Source organism: Aulostomus chinensis, chromosome 18 (assembly GCF_037954235.1).
Source record: "Aulostomus chinensis isolate RoL2024-O1b breed Wild chromosome 18, RoL_Achi_v1.0, whole genome shotgun sequence".
Taxonomy (NCBI): Eukaryota; Metazoa; Chordata; class Actinopteri; order Syngnathiformes; family Aulostomidae; genus Aulostomus; species Aulostomus chinensis.
This window is the reverse complement of record NC_141337.1, coordinates 15,149,508-15,167,930: the sequence shown is the minus strand read 5'-3', so window position 1 is coordinate 15,167,930 and position 18,423 is coordinate 15,149,508. Positions and strand designations below refer to the sequence as shown.

General features: G+C 42.7%; 1 protein-coding gene across 3 annotated transcripts in view; it reads right to left on the bottom strand.

The window, feature by feature from the left end:
* Nucleotides 1-230: 230 nt before the first annotated feature.
* grin2aa (glutamate receptor, ionotropic, N-methyl D-aspartate 2A, a) overlaps nt 231-18,423 on the bottom strand; it is a 145,963-nt gene continuing 127,770 nt past the window's right edge. For all 3 annotated transcript variants that reach the window (XM_086186075.1, XM_086186074.1, XM_086186073.1), the window contains 5 exons: nt 15,613-15,773; nt 12,610-12,699; nt 11,511-11,608; nt 8,135-8,373; nt 231-6,080 (listed from right to left, as the gene is read on the bottom strand). In XM_086186075.1, the coding sequence (XP_086042201.1) occupies nt 4,083-6,080; nt 8,135-8,373; nt 11,511-11,608; nt 12,610-12,699; nt 15,613-15,773 (2,586 nt within the window). In that variant the 3' untranslated portion in view covers nt 231-4,082. The remainder of the gene's footprint in view (nt 6,081-8,134; nt 8,374-11,510; nt 11,609-12,609; nt 12,700-15,612; nt 15,774-18,423) is intronic.

The following is an 18,423-nucleotide window of genomic DNA, read 5'->3' as shown; positions in this document are numbered from 1 at the left end:
ACCTTCATGAGAAAAAAAAAAACAATTTTCTTTAAATGTGTTGTGACAAAATGCGAGAAACAGCTGTTAAACAGAGAGGATGGTAAATCAGGCAGCAGCTTGTTCTTCTTTCCTCCACGTCACCATCACCTGACAATGGCAGATACTTGCTTATTTGTCTTTCTATAAATAAAGAGGAGCTCTGTATATGAGCCTGGTGTATATATTTAGAATTCTGACAGGACAGCAAACCTTGTGAATGGTGAAATTTTATTCTAGTCGCTCTACAGAGAGAGAGAGAGAGAGAGAGAGAGAGAGAGAGAGAAACAGTGCCACTGTACAGAAGAGCTCCTGTGAAATTCACACAAAAAATATTGTTTTTACTCTTTATCATTTATAATTCTCCATGATGATGAATTCCAGTATGAATTTACAAGTGATGTATACAGGTGTCATTTCTAAATATATTCAAAATAGTTCCTTAAAAGTCTTTGAGGAAGTATTAGTTAAAAAAAAAGAAGAAAAAAAGCTCTATTCTTACAGCAAACCATAAAGAAAGAGGTCTTGTATCTTTGGAGGGATAGCAGACTCAAAGTAGAGGGTTGCTCTTTTTTCTTTTATCTTCTTTACAGTTGAAGTCCTGACTACACATGAAGGGAAGAGAGAAGCAGAGCTGGTGATACAGTGATTCTCACCTGCCATCGGAGGAAGAGCAAGGATGTCCCGCCATACCAAACCAAGCCCTGACCTCTGACCTGCCACCCAAATGGGCAAAACGTGGTCTGATAATGACCCATCAGCCAATGAGGACGTTGCACTGAGGTCAGGTCCTCGCCTTCTCCCCCCACAACAGCAGCAGCATCTTCATCTCGTTAAACGTAAGACAGTTCTTTTCTCTCAAATATGTATATACTCACACCTGGTTACAACGCATTGGTGATCATAACATCGTAACAAAAAGAACAAACAGAAAGAGAAACGTAAAACATTAAAATTGTTACATCTGGGGTTGCATGCCATCACCTCATTATTTATCGTTTAATGTAATCAAAAATACATTTTTGCCATTAAAATGCAGGGTTGTCATCACAAGGGTGTGTTTGTGTTGTACGTGTGAGTGTGTGTGTGTCTGTGTGTGTTTGTGTGTGTGTTTGAACATAAAACAGCATCAGTTTACATGACAGTTCTGTAAAAGTAGAAAGAATAGAACAAATGGTCGTGAGTTCATAAAATGCGAGGGTGCCGTTTGATATCTTTCTTTTTTTTTGTTTTTTACACGTGAATATTGTTCACTCGTCAGCTCACGCAAGCAGCATGTGGAGATAAATATGATAAGAACAAATATGCAGATAAGATGCGATAAAACAGACAAATGTTGCTTGACAGTCAACATTGGAGAAGCTGATTGGGGAGCAAGGAGAGGTTCAATGCAGTATTCCAAGAGTACAAAAGGGTGATATGACAGTGGCTGTTGAAGATGGAGCTTCAGTTGAGACACAGAGGCTAATGCAGTCGACCGCAATTTAAAACAAAAACAAACAAAAAAAACAAAAAAAAGAAAGAAAACATGAAAAGGAAAGAGAGATTCCCGTTTTAGTTTTCTGTAAAGGGATAGCTTTTCAGTTTTGGGATGTATTAATAACATCCATCATTCTCTAGGGTGCTCGATTTTGTGAGCAGCCTTCCGCTATCCCTCCTTCTCTTCTTCTCTCTTTACTTGGGTTGCATGAGCTCGGGTTGAGAGCTGAACTGGAAGACCTTGGACTGGTAAACATCAACGAAGAAAGAAACTCGGATTCTGCTTCACCGCCGCTATAAATGTGTTTTTCTTTTTCTTTTTTTGTTGGTTGTTTTCTTTTTCTATAAAATAATCAGCGCAGCATCGTGTTTGGTTGCTACGGCTGAAGCTCCCCCAAAACGTACAGAATCATCCTGAGGTATTTTATTTTGTACAATTTGGCTTTGTGAATCCAATCAATCAAGCAAATCAATCAGTCAGATAAGATGGTTACATGTCTGTTTTTGTTTTTTTCTTCTTTTGACTGTACATTTTGTACAGTGCAATGCTACAAAAATGTGCACGTGTATGCATGGACGTATGTGCAAGTCTTTTCTGCCAAATGTAATCAAAAAACAAACAAACACAACAAACAAATGCATAATCACATTAGGAACCAAATGTTCTGTTTGAGACTTCAAACTTACCCAAGGTCTGCCATGCACACACAAGACTTACCCCACACTACGATGGATACAGAATTGATGAACACACACTCCTTAGCTCCACCCTACCTCCAGCTTGCCCCGCCCACTCCATCCCCCGCTCCAACATACGATGTTAAACAACAAACACATCCATCGCAAACAGTCTCCAGATTCTCAAGAACCCTGATTGATTGTGGTTCGATCATGTTGAACTGTAGCATTGCTACTTCTTTCAATCAAAGTTGAAATTAAAAAAGAATTGAAAAATGAAAATAAAGCAACGTAGTTCGTAGTTATCCAACACTAGTGATGTGTCATGTTGATCGAGGAAGGGAGGGAGGAAGGAGGAAATCAGCAGTTTGTTTTTATAGTTAATACCCTGTTTCTCAGTGGGAGGGAGGTTAAAGGACAAGCACACACACATCAAAACCCTCCCCAACACAGATGAGGTGGTGGCGGAGGACACGGTTGTCATTTCATCCTTCTCTCCCCTTGTTTATCTCCTCTTTGCCCTCTTCCCTTCCACCTTTCTTGCTTATTTGCAGCTGGAGCTGCTCAGCATGACACTGATTTACTAAGGTCAAAGTTCCGATTGTACAAGTTTCCATTCACCACATCTGGCAAGACACAGTCCCTTTTCAAAAACAAATGTGTCTATGTTTTTTTTTTCTCTTCTCCAACACAGAAAAAAAAAAAAATCAATACATGCAAAATAATCTACCACTCTTGTTGGCATATTCGAGAAAGCTATGCTTTTTTTAAAAGCAATTGTGGGAAAGAGGTTTTAAAACTAATGGCTATTGTGCTACCAAATAAGCAAACACTAAAATCCTACATAGGGGGATCCGGATGCCAGAATCCCTAATAAATCTTATAGTTTAATAGAATAAAAAAGCAATACTTTGCAATTATTTTTTATGTGCACTGCCACAAATGAAATGCCCATCATTGCCTTAGGTGTCCCTGCTTTTATCAGTCGTTTTGTCAGTCTGGTTTTTTTTTCCGTCAGTCTGTAAACATTACTCATTGTTAGCACCTACGTCACTCCCCACATCTCATCACGGTTATGTCCATTAGAATGGGCTGTAACACGAAGCCAAATTCTGACCAACCACACCAATACTGCCAAAAATACTACAATCCTCGTTGCACCATTCAGCCGCTAATCTCCTAACCCCCCCCCCCCCCCCCTTGCCCTGCCAGGTGTCTCGGCGGCCATATTTGTCAGAGTAACAACCAGCAGACTAGCTCACCGTGATGCCCTGCCCCCCTGGGATACCCCTATGTCTGGCCTCAACATCAAACATGCCCATCTGCTTTCCCTGCCAGGCCTCTTCTCATCAACTGGCGAGCCCCAATCTTAACAGTGGAGGTGGAAAATAAAAAATGGATGAAGAGGATAGATTGAAAGAGAGGTTCTATCCTCTCAATCTGCTGTCCTCTTTCTCCCATAATTTCTCCCATCTTCATTAATACTCTCTCATACGTGTCAATCCTAACCACTAAACTGCCTTTTTCCCAACAAATTTTGTAGGAGTCATCTCGTAGGTCCTCTCCGTCCCACAACCAGGACTGTCCCGTATCTTAACCCCCTTTTTAAACTGAGGGGGTTAATAATTCCTCTCACCTATACACCAGGATACCTTATGACAGAGTGCCGGCCATGCAGCCAACTCATTTGTACATGGCAGAGAATGGACAGAAATGGTGATATCATCTGCAAAGACAGTAGCACTAGTACCGTCACACCCGAGTGGGCAGGAGTTCTTTTGGATTACAATGTCAAAGAGAAGAAGAAAAGTGTGGCTATGGCATCCCTTAGTGAATAACATATTAGATAAATTATAGTACAAACCCAGAGAGGAGTAAGGAGGAGAAAACATTATTTCTTATGTCAACTAAACATCTGACTCCAGACTGGGGATTTTTTTATACACCCGTCTATTGCTAAACTGGGCTGAGTTTAGGACGCCACGTGAGGCCGGGTATGCACTAGTCTTATTGGCTGAGTAAGGCATTACATGCTCTTTATTGTACATGTCATTAGCTATCCGTCCATCCCGTGAGCAGTAAGAGGTGGTGGATTTGACGGAAGAGCGGAGATTGTTCGCATCATTGCGTGTTTTGATGGGGGGCGCTCCAAGGATTGCTGCCGGCGAGGCCACTGCCAGCTGTTTGTAAATATCAGAGGAGCTACGCCCATGGACCAGTCTGCTGCTGGTGTCGTCCCTCAGTGAGTGGCTGAGGAACGGGTTTTCCGAGCCATGGGCCGGGTACAAGGACTTGCTCCTCTTGCTCTCCTCCAGGTTGTGGTTAAACATCGATTTGGGTCCGGTACCGAACAGTCTGCCGGAATAGGGACGCATGCTGAAGAGGTTCGCGTAGTGCGAGTCAGATGTGGAGTCCAGAAAGCGATCCTTCTCCTTGAGGCTGACGCTGCGTGCTGGTCGGCCCAGGTCTACATCCTTGGGCTTCTCTAACATTATGTTGTCAAAGGAGTGCTGACGACTGAGCCTCAAGCGATTTCTCTTCTGGACATGCGGCCCATCGGTCTGTGGCCAATACAGACCAAACATTTCATCTGGTTGCTGCTGCTGTTGATGGTGCATGGAAGGACTGACCAAAGGGTCGGCCAGAAGCTGGTCCTCACTAATGTCATACAGGTTTGCCGTGTGGAGGCATGCTTCACATCGATTATATGGTGAGCGTGTAGCAGAAGCTGAGGCAGATCCAGTAGGGGTGTAAGACCCTCCTGGCGGGTAGCTAGCAGTCACTTTTGACAAGCAGGAACGGCAGTGTGTCTGTTTGTATCGATCGATGGATTCATGTGGGGACAGGGAAAGGTTTTTCTCTTTCAGGCTATAATGTTTAGAGTAAGTTGGGTCTGGTAGAAGATCTGAGTCCGTGTGATGCAATGGTGAGGAGTTCAGATGAATGATGGGCTGCTCACACTTCCTATAGTTGTCACTGTGGTCGGAGTAGATCTCTGGGTAATCCAAATCATCGGCAGCGAGTCCACGACTCTCGCGGTAGTGAATGGGGTCTGAATGCAGGCTCAGCTCTCGATCTGAGTCGATGGTGTAGATTTTCTCTCCTCCTCCTCCTCCTCCTCCTCCTCCTCCACCTCCTCCTCCGCCTCCTCTCCCAATTTGGTTGGTTCCGCTACTGACCTGCTTAGTCTTTAAGTAGGACAGCTCTACCTCACTGCAGTCCCTGGGGTATTTTGACGTCACCGATCTTTTTTTTAAGTTGTCCTTGGGCTTCAGATGCTTGTTGTTTTCTGGGTCCTTGTAGGAAGCAGCCCTGCTGGAGCAGTCAGAGATGTCAGAGTGGGCCGCGTCCTCAGGGAGGTAGCGCTGTGTCTTCATCGACATTCGTGGGTCTGGCATCAGCATGTCAGGCATAGGAGCAGGTCCGGGTGGCACCGAGCGGAGTGTGTCGACTGACTTCTTCCACAGGGTCCGGGGTGGCTTGGTGTTGGTCTGGACTGCATCAGCACTCACTGCCACCTCTACTGAGTTGGGATTGGCATCATTCAAGGTCAGAGGATGCTGGCCTCCCTGGAAGATGTAGTTGTTGAGGTGGTCTTTGTGGCGGTTGGCAAGATACGACTGCAGGTCACCGGTGTCCCCGTAAATCATATCTTTTGGGGCATAGCTTCTGTTGTCGGCATATATGAAGTTCCCCTTCTCTGCCATCATGTCCATGATCATGGGTCCAGCTGAGTGCATGAACTCACGTTTGGGGGAGTTCATATGGGATCCACCCAGGTTAGACATGTTGGTCATGTGTTTTGCTGACTTAATGAGCTTAAGCATTTTGTCCTGGGGGCTAAAGTCCAGATCGGTCTTTTTCTTCATGTCAATGTGGACTCCATGGATGCAACTCCAGATACCCTGCATGACAAATAAAATGGATAAAGTAGAATGATTTAGGCAAAATTATATGTGAAAAAAAATTAATAAGAGAAGGAGAAAGGAAAAGGCACGGGCAAGGAAAAATGTGAAACGACAGATAGTGAATTGAAAAAATAAAAGGGATTGAGAGAGAAATGGAGAGAGACAGAAAGAATAATTATTACTAATCTATGCTGGCTAAACATATTTGTGCTGTGTGTTCCCTTGAAACTCATTAAATCTGTAGTGACTCAGTGAGTAACAGTATATTGAGCCAAAGCAGACTTTTATCATCATTTACACAAGTGGCTTACTCTCATTTTATCTGAAACATACAGAGTTTACAAATAAAACCAACCCTCAGACAACGAGATTCTTAAAATATTAGGAAAATAATTACAGAACAATAAGCGGAGTAAAACTATATAAATGTGAGCTAAATAAAGTACAGCTTACACACAATACTCCTATTTTCGAGGCAAACTTTTCCTGCTTTAAACTGTCAACTGCTGCACATTTTTGTGGATTTCCTTTTGTGTGAGGCTCTCGCAGAACAAAGGAAAAGAGTGGTTGGAAAATAGTTTGATCACTGCAGTTCTGTCTCTGCCTCCGGGAACCACAGAGATCCTTAAGTGAAGCGGAAGCCTAAGTCTCTCACTAAGTCCAGCTGTTGCTGTGTTTTTGCATGACAAAACAAAACAAATAAAAAAAAAATTTTTTTTTTAGGGATGGATTCTAAATATGTGGATGATGGCACATTGTTTTTACTTCTTTTCCACCAAAAATATTTTCTCTATTTCGGAGGTTTCAAGAGACACCTTTACCGACAACTAAACACGATTGATCAAAGAGGGTGGTGCTGTAAAACTGTGCTCGAAAATATTTCGGAATCAACTATAAATGCGCTGAGATAAAAAAAAAAAAGAAGAAATAAACACAACAATATTCAAATGTATTTCAACAGTCTCTGGTCTCACTGCCAGTTCCAAATCCTGGACATGACAACGGGAAAGGAATTCAATGTATGTTTCCTACCAAGGACACAGACGCAATATCACGCGATGCATTCGACAATCTGACTGAACCAAATCGATTTTACGCCGCGACTGAAGCGTGTTTTCAAAATGTGTCCACGCAGAGCACATCCCAGTCGGCAATGACCTGAGGATAATTATGAGACAACCCTCACATACCATAACTGCAACTGTAATGGCCGGTGCTGACATCAGTCTTTTATATAGAACAGTTATCATATCTAAAAGTAAGGCCGTGAAGCTTCGATTTCTAATTAGAGTTCAAAAAGCAGACTTCTTCCTCACAATATTTCCCAGTTCACAAAAAAACATTTATCCCTCCTCAGTGTTGTTGTTTTATTTTTGCCCAAATCAACAGAATTAAGGATATCCTTTGGCCTAAATAACTCTTGAGAATGGCTTTAAAATAACGTCTTTTTTTTTTTTCCAAGAGCCCTAATTTATCCTCTAAAAGTTTTCCGTCTTTGCAACTCTCTTCTGTTAACAACGTCATATTTTGGCTCAAAAGCAGTGCGGAGACACTGCGGTACTTTCAGGGATGCATGTCCATGTCTTCTGTTCTCACATGCACAACGAGGGACAGCGCTGACCTTTCAGCACAATGAGAGAGAATGCTGCGATTAAGCATGTGTTGCCATGATTTCCTCCCAAAACATGCTGCAATTACAATCTATTTTTGTCAGTATTCAGGGCTACCTCGTGATTGCCCCTCCCATCTCCCTCCCCATCCTTTCCTCTCATCCCCTTTTAAGCAGCCCCCCTTCCCTCCCTCCCTCCCTCCCTCCCTCCCTCACTCCTTCGCCTTGTTTCTCAATTCCTTGCACTTCTCTTTCACGCTGCTTATAAAAAATAAAACCATGGCAATGACAGAGTTTTTGCCCTATTTTCCAAAGTTTTTCTTTTTTATTCCAAAGTCAATCATCTGTATACTCCTGCTGAAGTGTGTTTCCTTCCCTCAAATCAGACAGAAAAAACACAGAACACATAAAGAATGCACAAACCAGCACACGCTCTCCTTACCCGACTGATGGTGAAGAGGAGGCCTGGTTTTCCGGAGCAGACCCCAGTGAAGCAGTATCTGAGCCTCCAGTAGAAGAGATGCTCCGAGACAAAGGTGATGAGGGAGAGCCCCATGGCTGTGGCTAGCATGTAGAAGACCCCCGCCATGTTGTCCACATCCAGCTGACTGGACATCACCTCGTTCTTCTCATTATGACAAATTCCTGTTAGCCACTGAGCTTCCAGTTCCTCCATTTCACCTGAGAGGCAAATAAACACAGCGAGACTTGAATCCATCGGGGGTTTGAAATGCTGTAGATCAATTAAAGCTTTGTGACTGTGACTCCAGTATGAAATCCTGCAGAGAAACTATCTAATGTATGTCCATGAAACATTACCAGATGACTTTACTGTACATTTACCTAAAAACTTCTAGAAAAGGTTGTTTGGAAATCTCTGCTTTCAACATCTTTTTTGCTTACAACCTTTCTTTCAAATCTATATAAGAATAAAATGATTAATATGAGCTGAGAAACACATCGGATACCTGACTTTGTATTCTGTTAGATTTCCACCAAAAAGAAGACAACGTTTGCTGACATTTGTGATCTACTTGCATGATTTCTTATATGATTTTATAGCTGAACATAATCTGTGTACGGGAATCAAAACTGTGGCTGTTGAATGTTAATTAATGTACTAAACTGCTTTGTTTTTGCAAGGCTGTTTCAAGTAAATCTCAGGTGAAAGGCTTCTAATCCCCTCCATGCGGCCTGATGTACAAAAAGACTTTCTTTAGCATTAAAGAAAGAAAGAAGGGTAGAGAGCAACAAAGACCGTATTTCATTCCTCCCTCTGTGTTCCCCCTCCCTCTCTGGCTTCGTCTGTGACATTTGGCGCGTGGCTAATCCAATCTGTGTCATTCAGGGCTGGGTGGCTGGCTGCTAGTGGGGGGAAAGACAAATATCATGGTGGTGTTCGGCTGGATGTCTTGAGGGTGGAGACTCACTCAGACATCATTTACCCTTTAGGACAATTGAGAAGAATTTGTCACCTGTTAGAATCGCGAGTACACTAATCGATGTAGCCACAGGACATGCTTTTAATACGACATTATGACACGCTCAGAAATGCCTGCTGGAGAAAATTTGGATAAATGAGATCTTTAGATATCAGCAGGTCACTTTGTCTCTTTTTAAATTGAGTGCATTCAAGGGAAAGGCTGTGCTGCTCTTACTCTAGGGGGAAGTAGTGTGTTGCTGAAATTCAAATTTTCCTCTCTTTTCAGCAGTCAGATTGCTCAAGCAAAGAGTCTGGTGACCAGTCAGTCAAAACACCGGAACACAAGTTCATCCTTGCTTCTGGGGCTTTAAAAGTGTTTGGAAAAGTTTGAAGAAAGTAAAACTTGGGAAAAACAAAAATCACTGCTACTAAATTGCAGTTTACATTTGGCTTGGTGGGTGCATGTTCATTTTTGTGAGGTGAGCCAACGTGTTAGTCTGTTAGAGAGAAAATCTGGAGGAAAGTCGTATACATGAGAGAGGTAGGCTATCCACAGTTCCATTAATTAAACCACCAAAAGCTAAATTACCCAGCAGCAGGGTTGGGGTATGAATGATTAATTACATGTTTTTATGTAATTATCATGCTGGAGCCTTTCCTCTCTTTGTCAGGGCCACACACACACACACACACACACACACACACACAAACACACAGCACCAAGACTCCAGCTCGGTGTGGTTGTCTCAGTTGCTCCCCAACATCCTCGGTCCTTTTGGTTCACATCCCATAGTCGGTCCTTTATTAAGTCTGAGTGAGTGAACTGAACTGTGTTCTACTTGGAAATGGACAGTCACAACTTCTTTGTGTTTGTGTAGGTCGTTGTTAAGGTGAGTTTCTTTGTTTTGGACCAAACTGAGAGGTCAGACAGTACAGAGTGAAAGAGTGAGGCGTGAGTGTACCCTCATAGGCATGTCTGCTTGTCTGCACACTGAAATAACTTAAGCTTATAAACAGTTGACTAACCACTCCCTATCTGGATGCTTCTCAGGGTTAAGACTGTGCTCAGGAGAGCGATGTCTAACACCGAAACTAGGATTAACAAGTAGCAGGGGCACAAAGTTCCTGCACCATCCTGTCAGCAGGAGGATATGACACTATTCTCATTAAGTTGAGAAATGTTTTTCGAACTTGAAAACCAGATTGTGACCTGCAACTGTCTCACCGCCAAGTTGGTGCCAGTCATGTGCCACCAGGCAATCTGTTCTGTCGTCGTGTGTTTGTTTGTTTTTTCACCCTCTGCCATTCTTTCCCGAACACATCTTCTTTCTGTCTCCTCTTTGTTCATGCTCTCCACCCACCTTGTGTCTATCTCATCAAGTAGCATCTGCCAAGATGCTGAGTGACTGTCATCCATCAAGGACCTGCCCTCCTCTTACTGCCCATCTCTCTCTCTCTCTCTCTCTCTCTCTCTCTCTCTGGTCATCACACACAGAGTTCTCCTCAGTCTCATCACTTTGTTCCTCAATCTATTTCATTTTCTCTGTTTATCTCCTCTTCCTTTCTCCTTTACATTCGTTTAGATAAATAGTGTTGAGAGCAAAACTGACATTATTTGCGTGGTGCATAAAATAATGCAGATTTTAATCTAAATTCGCTAGAGATGACTCATGTATAAAAGAGATTAGACTGGATTCATAATATTGGGGAAGAAGACAAAGAAAAAACACTAACACTGAGCCCTATTTTTGTCAAAAATTATCCAGCCATGAAATATGATGGAGGGTGGCCTCCATGCATAGCAGCCTTGATAAGATTGGGTTAGAGAGGATTATTGTGACACCAATGCTCATTTAATCAACTTTGTGAGTGGCTGTGCATGCTTGCATCAGCAAAATGCTTCCCATGTAAAATGTAAATGAATCTGTCACTGGGAGCTTGAGTCGTCTCACTTTCCCTCTGTTTTAGATGGAGGTAATTGTTTATGTGAGAACTTCTGAGGCTACTGTAATAAAGCAGTGTGGTGATTCAGATAGAGTAAAGTGTGCGCACACACACACACACACACACACACACACAGATCTGCAGAGAGGAATATATTAGAATAACTTACACACTCTTCTCTCTGTTTTGAGAAGCCTTTTGTGTCCAGAATAACATCAAAGGACTATTTATACTTCACTTTTTTCTCTTTGTGTTGTCAGCAGACAAGGCAGTAGATGTGTGTGTGTGTGTGTGTGTGTGTGTGTGTGTGTGTGTGTGTGTGTGTGTGTGTGCACGTCAGTAAGACAAAGTGTGCGTGCATGAATTACAATGCTGGCAGGGAGCAATGTAACCTCTTGTCTTCATGCATAATGTCATGCACTTGAGAGGGATGTGAGAGTGTGTTTCTCACCATCTCCAATGATGGCCAGGATAGCCAGATCCACCTGCCGTTTCCAGTAGGAGCCCTTCTGGAGAGCAATGCCATAACCAGTGGTAGCAAAGATGTACCTGAATGCGACACACACACATGCACGCACGCACACACACACGCGCGCGCGCACGCACGCATGCACACACACACACACACACACACACACACACACACACACACACACACACACACACTTTACCCTTGCAGTGAAGTAAACATTCAAACTTTATTGCTCAAGATAGTGACTGAAGTATCTTTGAGCTTAATGCGTAACGATACATATAAATGTAAAGAGGTGGAAATTAGGTCAATTATAGTCAATAAAAATCCTCAAAACAGCAGCCTTGCTTGAGGCTTTCAAAATAGAAATAAGCACTGAAGCAAGTTCACATATTTTGATGAGGATTTCTGCACATGAAGACATTCGTGTTAGAGGAATATGCTTCCCCAGAGCGAGACAAGAAGACAGACACCCTTCTCTCCTCTGTGCTGTATTAGGGAGACTCTCACAGACCTGTTGAATGCTAGTTAGCGTAGCACAATGAATGTTAGTGGATGGGAAGTGTTAGCATACCTCCTACAAAAAAAAAAAAACACTGAAACTTTGGCAAATAAAGTGACAACTTGATAAGTGACTGCTACTAATAGTTGAGGTTGACTTTCACAGAGGTATGCTACAAAGTCCCACCTTCTACAATTCATTGTGCTAAGCTAACTGGCAGTCAGCAGCTCTCTGAGGGTCCCAGTTCCCTAACACAGCACAGAGGGGAGGGGAGGGTCTCTGTCTAGTTGACTGGCTCTGAGGAGGACAGCAGACAAATATATTTATGCTTCTTTACCACATGTTAATGTAAAGGTGACTAAGAAGCACAGACTGATAACTTAAAGCACCTCATAATTTGTGTTGGAAACAATTCAGTCTGCTTTTGGGCTCTGATGCTTTAACTGTAAAACTGTGTCCAATAACTGGAATAAATCACAGTATAACTGCGTGGTGTAAAGCTAAAAACTGATCCACACCAGACAAAGAACAATCCTAACAGGAAGAGTCATTCAAAAGAATCGTAGCTTTAGTTACCCGCTGCCAATGGTCACCAGCTTACATCCTTCATCTCGGCCGGCCATGTAGTTCAAGACAGCTGCATCGTAGATGAAGGCATCCAGTTTACTGCAAAGGAGAAAAAAAGAACAGAGGAGACAGAGAAAAGCAGACGGAGGGAGGGGATAAAGACAGAGTGTGTGGGTTTTTACAATTTTTTAAAGAGGGTGAGTGAGGTGTAAGAGAAAGAAAGCAGAGGAAAGTCATTTTGTATCACAATGTGTAGTTTGTGAATCAATTCTTAAGTGTTAAATCATCTCCAATAGGACTGTAAACCAAGCGTAACCAAACACAGAGAGGACACAGTGGGGAGCGGCTGCAGTTCAATACAGCGCACTTCACTGATGAAAGGACCTTGGAGGCACTTGGACGACCTAAACAAACTTTAGACAGACACAAACATTCACACACACACTCTCTCTCTTTGCCTCTCATCTCTCACACACACAAACACATACACATAGTGTCAGATCCCAGACTCAGACTGACATTTTCAATGTAACTGAGGCCGTCACTTACGGCTGCTCTCTCGCGCTCACACTGCATGTACACGTACACACACACGCACACGCACGCACACACACACACACACACACACACACACACACACACACACACACACACACACACACACACACACACACACACACACACACACACACACACACAGCCTCTAATGGCGCAGTGACCGGCTGGCATTTACTGATTGTCAGATCCAGCCCTCTAACGGAGGCTCACAGCCGATAGTTTAGCTGTGTAATTAGCTTAACCCAGCACTGGCTCCAGCCACATGCAGACAGAGGGTCCAAACATGTGCGGAACCAAGCGCGTGTGCGGTTTGGGTGTGTGTGCGTACGGCTGTGCATATGTGTGTGATTGAGCAGATGTGACTGTTCACTGGTGCATGTCTGCGTGCATGGATTTGTTTGTAGATGCTAGTCGGACATACTGTAGCTCTAACGGCTTGGAGAGAAATGCAGCCATCACTGATCTGTCACACTTAAGTTTGGATGAATAAAATGGAGCCGAGCAGATTTCCTCTCCATTCCCCATCTGTAGCATCTTTAACACTGCAAAATGACCACTTAGTTTGAGTCTGATCAGAGTTTACACCATTACAGAGCACTATCTTTCAGCAGAATACATAACATGACAGCTAAAGTACTGAGCTGCAATAAATTAAGACCCATAAACAGATGATAAATTCAAGAGCGGCCAGGTGGATTCAAGCCGCAGCATCTGACCAATAGAATGAAAGCGTTCTAAAATCACATTTGTAGACCTGAAACACAATAAAACAGGAAGACTGAAGACATCAGTGCCAGTTAAAACATGTAACTGACAAATTTGACATGTACAATTGCCCAAGACTGTTACACTGTAGCAGTGTGTGTGTGTGTGTGTGTGTGTGTGGGGGGGGGGGGGGGGGTTCTGACATTTTATTCTAAAAATGTTTGTTTTGTTTTTATGGATTGTTTTAACCAAAACAGCAACAGAGGAATCCTTTAAGGGCACTGTCTGGTTACTTGAGATAAGATACTACATAGAAAATGAAATCCAACCATGGAAGTCAAGTTTGCACTTTTTGAAAATTTGAATTTGCACACTGACATCAGGTTTTCTGCACTTTTTACCGGGTGAGTGATGCTGGATGATATTTTATTTTGCCAGATCTCGTTGCAGTAAGAACCTGCTATGGTCTAATTGAAATGAATTCTCCTGTGACACAGCTTTCGTGTCAGTTTGGCTTTAAAACCCCTTTGTAGTTTTGGTTTAGAAAATGACTTATTCAGTGTTTTCTAATAAAAATAAACAAAACCGAAAAAAAAACCCCACTTCACATGAGAAGTGAGTGATTTGGCTTCAAAAGTATGATCAAATCCATTCAACTCTCCCTCTGCATAGTTTTGGTACTTGTGGCTGGAGCAGATTGCGTGTGGAAAGCCTGTCAGCATTATGTGTGATCAGAGCAAATCCAGCCATCGAGCCTTAAACAGCTGAATGCGGCAGCATTGCTCATCTACTAATTCCACAAAATAGAATTATCAATGAGGGCATTACCGACTGCTCACTCCGAGAAGTTCGCTGTTGGAGTGCAGATACAGATGAGCGGCCTTTTATTTTTTCAGCATTTTGCTTGTGTGTATGTAATTTTAGTTGAGGTAATTTTGTGTGTGTGTGTGTGTGTGTGTGTGGTGTGTGTGTGTGTGTGTGAGTGTGTTTATGTGCCATATTCAGAGCATTACATCCCATTTACATCAAGTTTACTTACGACTTATGGATGAGCTGAAAGACATAATGGCACAGAAACAATGAATCATGACATACATGGTCATATCCCACACTGTGGCCTTTTCTTACCCTCTTTTCCCTCTCTTCCCATTCCTGTCTCTACTCTAACCTTTAATTTCGCCCTTTCCCTCTCCCACTGGACCCCTTTTTCATTCCATTACCACTCCTCTTTTCTCTAGTTTCCAGGCCTTAACCTCCTGCCCCCCATCCCTCCCTACACTCCTCTAATCAGAATTCCTGCCCTTGAGCCTCATACTGGCTTCTTCTTCTTCTTCTTCCATGTGCTGGTGGATGAGAGTCACTCTCTCCTCTTTCCTTTTCTTTCCTCCATCTTCACCTCCACTTTTCTATCCATCAAACCCTCACAAATTGTTCCACTCTTTCAATACGCCCTTGGTTAGCTGTGTGATATCACCTCAACAGCCTACGACCCCCCCCTCCCCTCACACACCCCACCAGTCCCATTATAAAGACCACAGCTAAAAATAGCTCCTGCTGCTCCCAGTGAGGAAGCCCATTCATCCCCAGTCTCGAAGGAGCTGTCACCCAAAGACACACATATATACACACTGTAGCGTTGCCTGACACACACATGCACGCACGCACGCACACACACACACACACACACACACACACACACACACACACACACACACACAAACACACACGCGTTCTATAGTGTCTCCGTACCCAGATTTGAGGCTGACAAGTGCATCCTGGACTCCTGTCTGGTGATACTTCACCATGTACTGGTGCATGGCAGGGTAGTTCTTCCTGATGTTCCTCTCAGTTGATCCGTTTGGAACTGTGCCGAAGCGGAACGGAGGTGAGTACGCATACGGGTTCTGAAACTGAGATGAGAAGAAGAAGAACATAGGGAAAGAAAATAAGGAAAAGGAAGATATAGAGGGAACAATAGAAGTTTAAGACAGAGAGAACTGGTGATATAGAACATGTCTTCTCTGTTTATGAGTGTGAGTGAGTGAAATCACCGGAGGATTCGTGTTGGCACATTGTTATTAGACTGATAAATATCTGTGACAGACACTAGACTCCCATTTAACTCTTCATCACTCAGATTTAAAACATTTTCACACTGTCGATTCAAATTTGTGGATTAAAAAAACAACAACAAAAACAAGTCCAGAGTTAAGAAATGCAAGTACTATATCAAAAGCCATGCACTCAAGAATGCTTTTCGATGCCACATTAACAACTCTGAGCTGAACCCTTAACCCTGACATCCTAACACCGGTGCAGTGGAGTACTGAGCTGCCTCCAGGTGTGAATGTGGTAAGGGTGCCTCTGCACTGCTCTCAGTGAGATTCCCCTGAATAAATAAAGATCTAAATCAACTTCAATCACGTGGTAGATACTGTGTCTCTTCTTGAATGTAGTTTCATCCTGCACTGATATTAAGTCTTAGTCTCTTCCACTCTACCGTGAAATACAGTGAGTAATTACTTGATGTAGGTAAAGTATAGCTAGCTGCTACATTTACAAAATAAGTTTCTTCCATTCTCAACATTTACATTCTTTCGTTTAGGTTTCTTTCTCAATTTCAGTTATTGAATGATTCACTTTATCAGCTATTTGTAATGTAGCACAGGTCAATGCAGCATATTTCTGGTGTAGATTTATAGAACAGACTGGATGTAATGCGCATAATGTGTTTTCCTAAGCCTGTACAGAGGGACCTTTCACAGAGCCGGCAATGCTACAACTACAGATGCCCACAAGTGACAAACAACACCACAGTTTGCTCCTGCTAGAAAGTGCTGTGAACAAACTATCATTAATCATTAACAAAACAGATTCCTAATAAGATGTTAAACCCCTGAAGAGCCTCCACCTCTTTCTGTTTTTTTTCTGGATTATATCATAAATTGCTACAAACCTCATTATCTTGACTCCTGTAGATGGTCTGCATGTCTCAGGTCTGCATAATGATCAAACCCACTAATTATAGTAGGCGCTAGTATAGCTACCAATATGACTGTCTTAAAGTATTAGTATATCTAGTATATATAATATTAATATCGTAGCTCCACAGGTCACAAACGCAATAATATTAGTTAGTTGAAAGCAACCCACAGGATGAACTATTTTGAAGTTCACAAATTGTCGGCCTCTTTTCTTCATAGCTTGCTCTTACGTCTCTGTTATAGCGAGGCTTTGCATCGTGGGCCGTAATCTACAGTGTCACCTCGTTCATAGATGTGAACGCAGATACTGTATCTGCCTCATTTGTGCAATCAGATCAGGGTGCATTGATCAGTCACTCTGCATGTTTATGCATGTGTTAGATGTGATGTCAAGTAGCGTGTGTGTGTGTGTGTGTGTGTGTGTGTGTGTGTGTGTGTGTGTGTGTGTGTGTATGTGTGTGTGTGTGTGTGTGTCAGCATCACAAGCTCTAGCTCTTGGGAGACCCTCCCTCCTCAAGCAGTCCTTGCTATCCTCCCTCATCTTTTCTTGCTTTGTGGTTCTTTTATGGAGCAGTACCTTGGAGGTCAGAGGTTATCTCCCGCTCAATAATTACGAGTGAAGGGCTTTAAATTTCTGCACCAGATGGACTCAGGGATGATGAGAAAGCACAGAGGGTTTATATTTCAGACAGGTGGGGATAAATATAGTCAAGCCCAATTTTAAGAGCCACTTTGAGTGAGATACACTGAGATACTGATAGATTTATCTATTTTTCTGGAAATCTAACAAAGCATTTCATTTCATTGCTGCCCCCTTTTTCACAGCTCTTGTTTTTCCCTCGTTCTGCTGTTAGCCTCTATTTTTTATTATGCAAGTCCTGGTGTTATATAAGCAAAGGACTCCCTTTTGTATGTGTGTCTAAACGTGTCTTTGTCTATGATTGTGTGTGTGTGTGTGTGTGTGTGTGTGTGTGTGTGTGTTGGTGGCTTTTGTGCTGGATGAGACACTCGGACTGTCTCCTGTATCTATTTTAAAGCTTTTAAAGTACATTTGTATCACTCGGACCACCAGACAAGTTGTTAAGTTTAGGTGATCAAATATGTAGAGATAGTGGTTTTGTAGAACTTGCCTGTGTATGTGGAAAAAAGGGCACAACAAATGGGTGAAACTGGTTCTACATAACCAGTTCAAACCGAGTGAAGGGTGGGGGTATTTGCTTTTTTTGCCCAAAGTGGGTTGTAACATTGTGTCAGTCACAACACTGTTGGGGTAAACTCAGATGTCCTCGGGTTTCTATATGGGGCTATTTTTCACATATCTTTTAAATGATTCATGTGGGAAGCTCCAAAACCCCCAAACAGTAGTTGGTCACAATGACAACTCGCTATAATCCCAATACAGCACTTATTTGCTGAAATTTTAATTCTGTTCAACTCTTGAGTGTTAAAAACATGCTCGGCTATTCGATGTTAAAGAAAGAGGATGTCATCTTCAGCGAGCAGAGACAGTGGAGACACATCCGCTAGTGTTGTAGAGACAAATCCCAAGTGCTTGTACAACACCGCTGGTTACTGA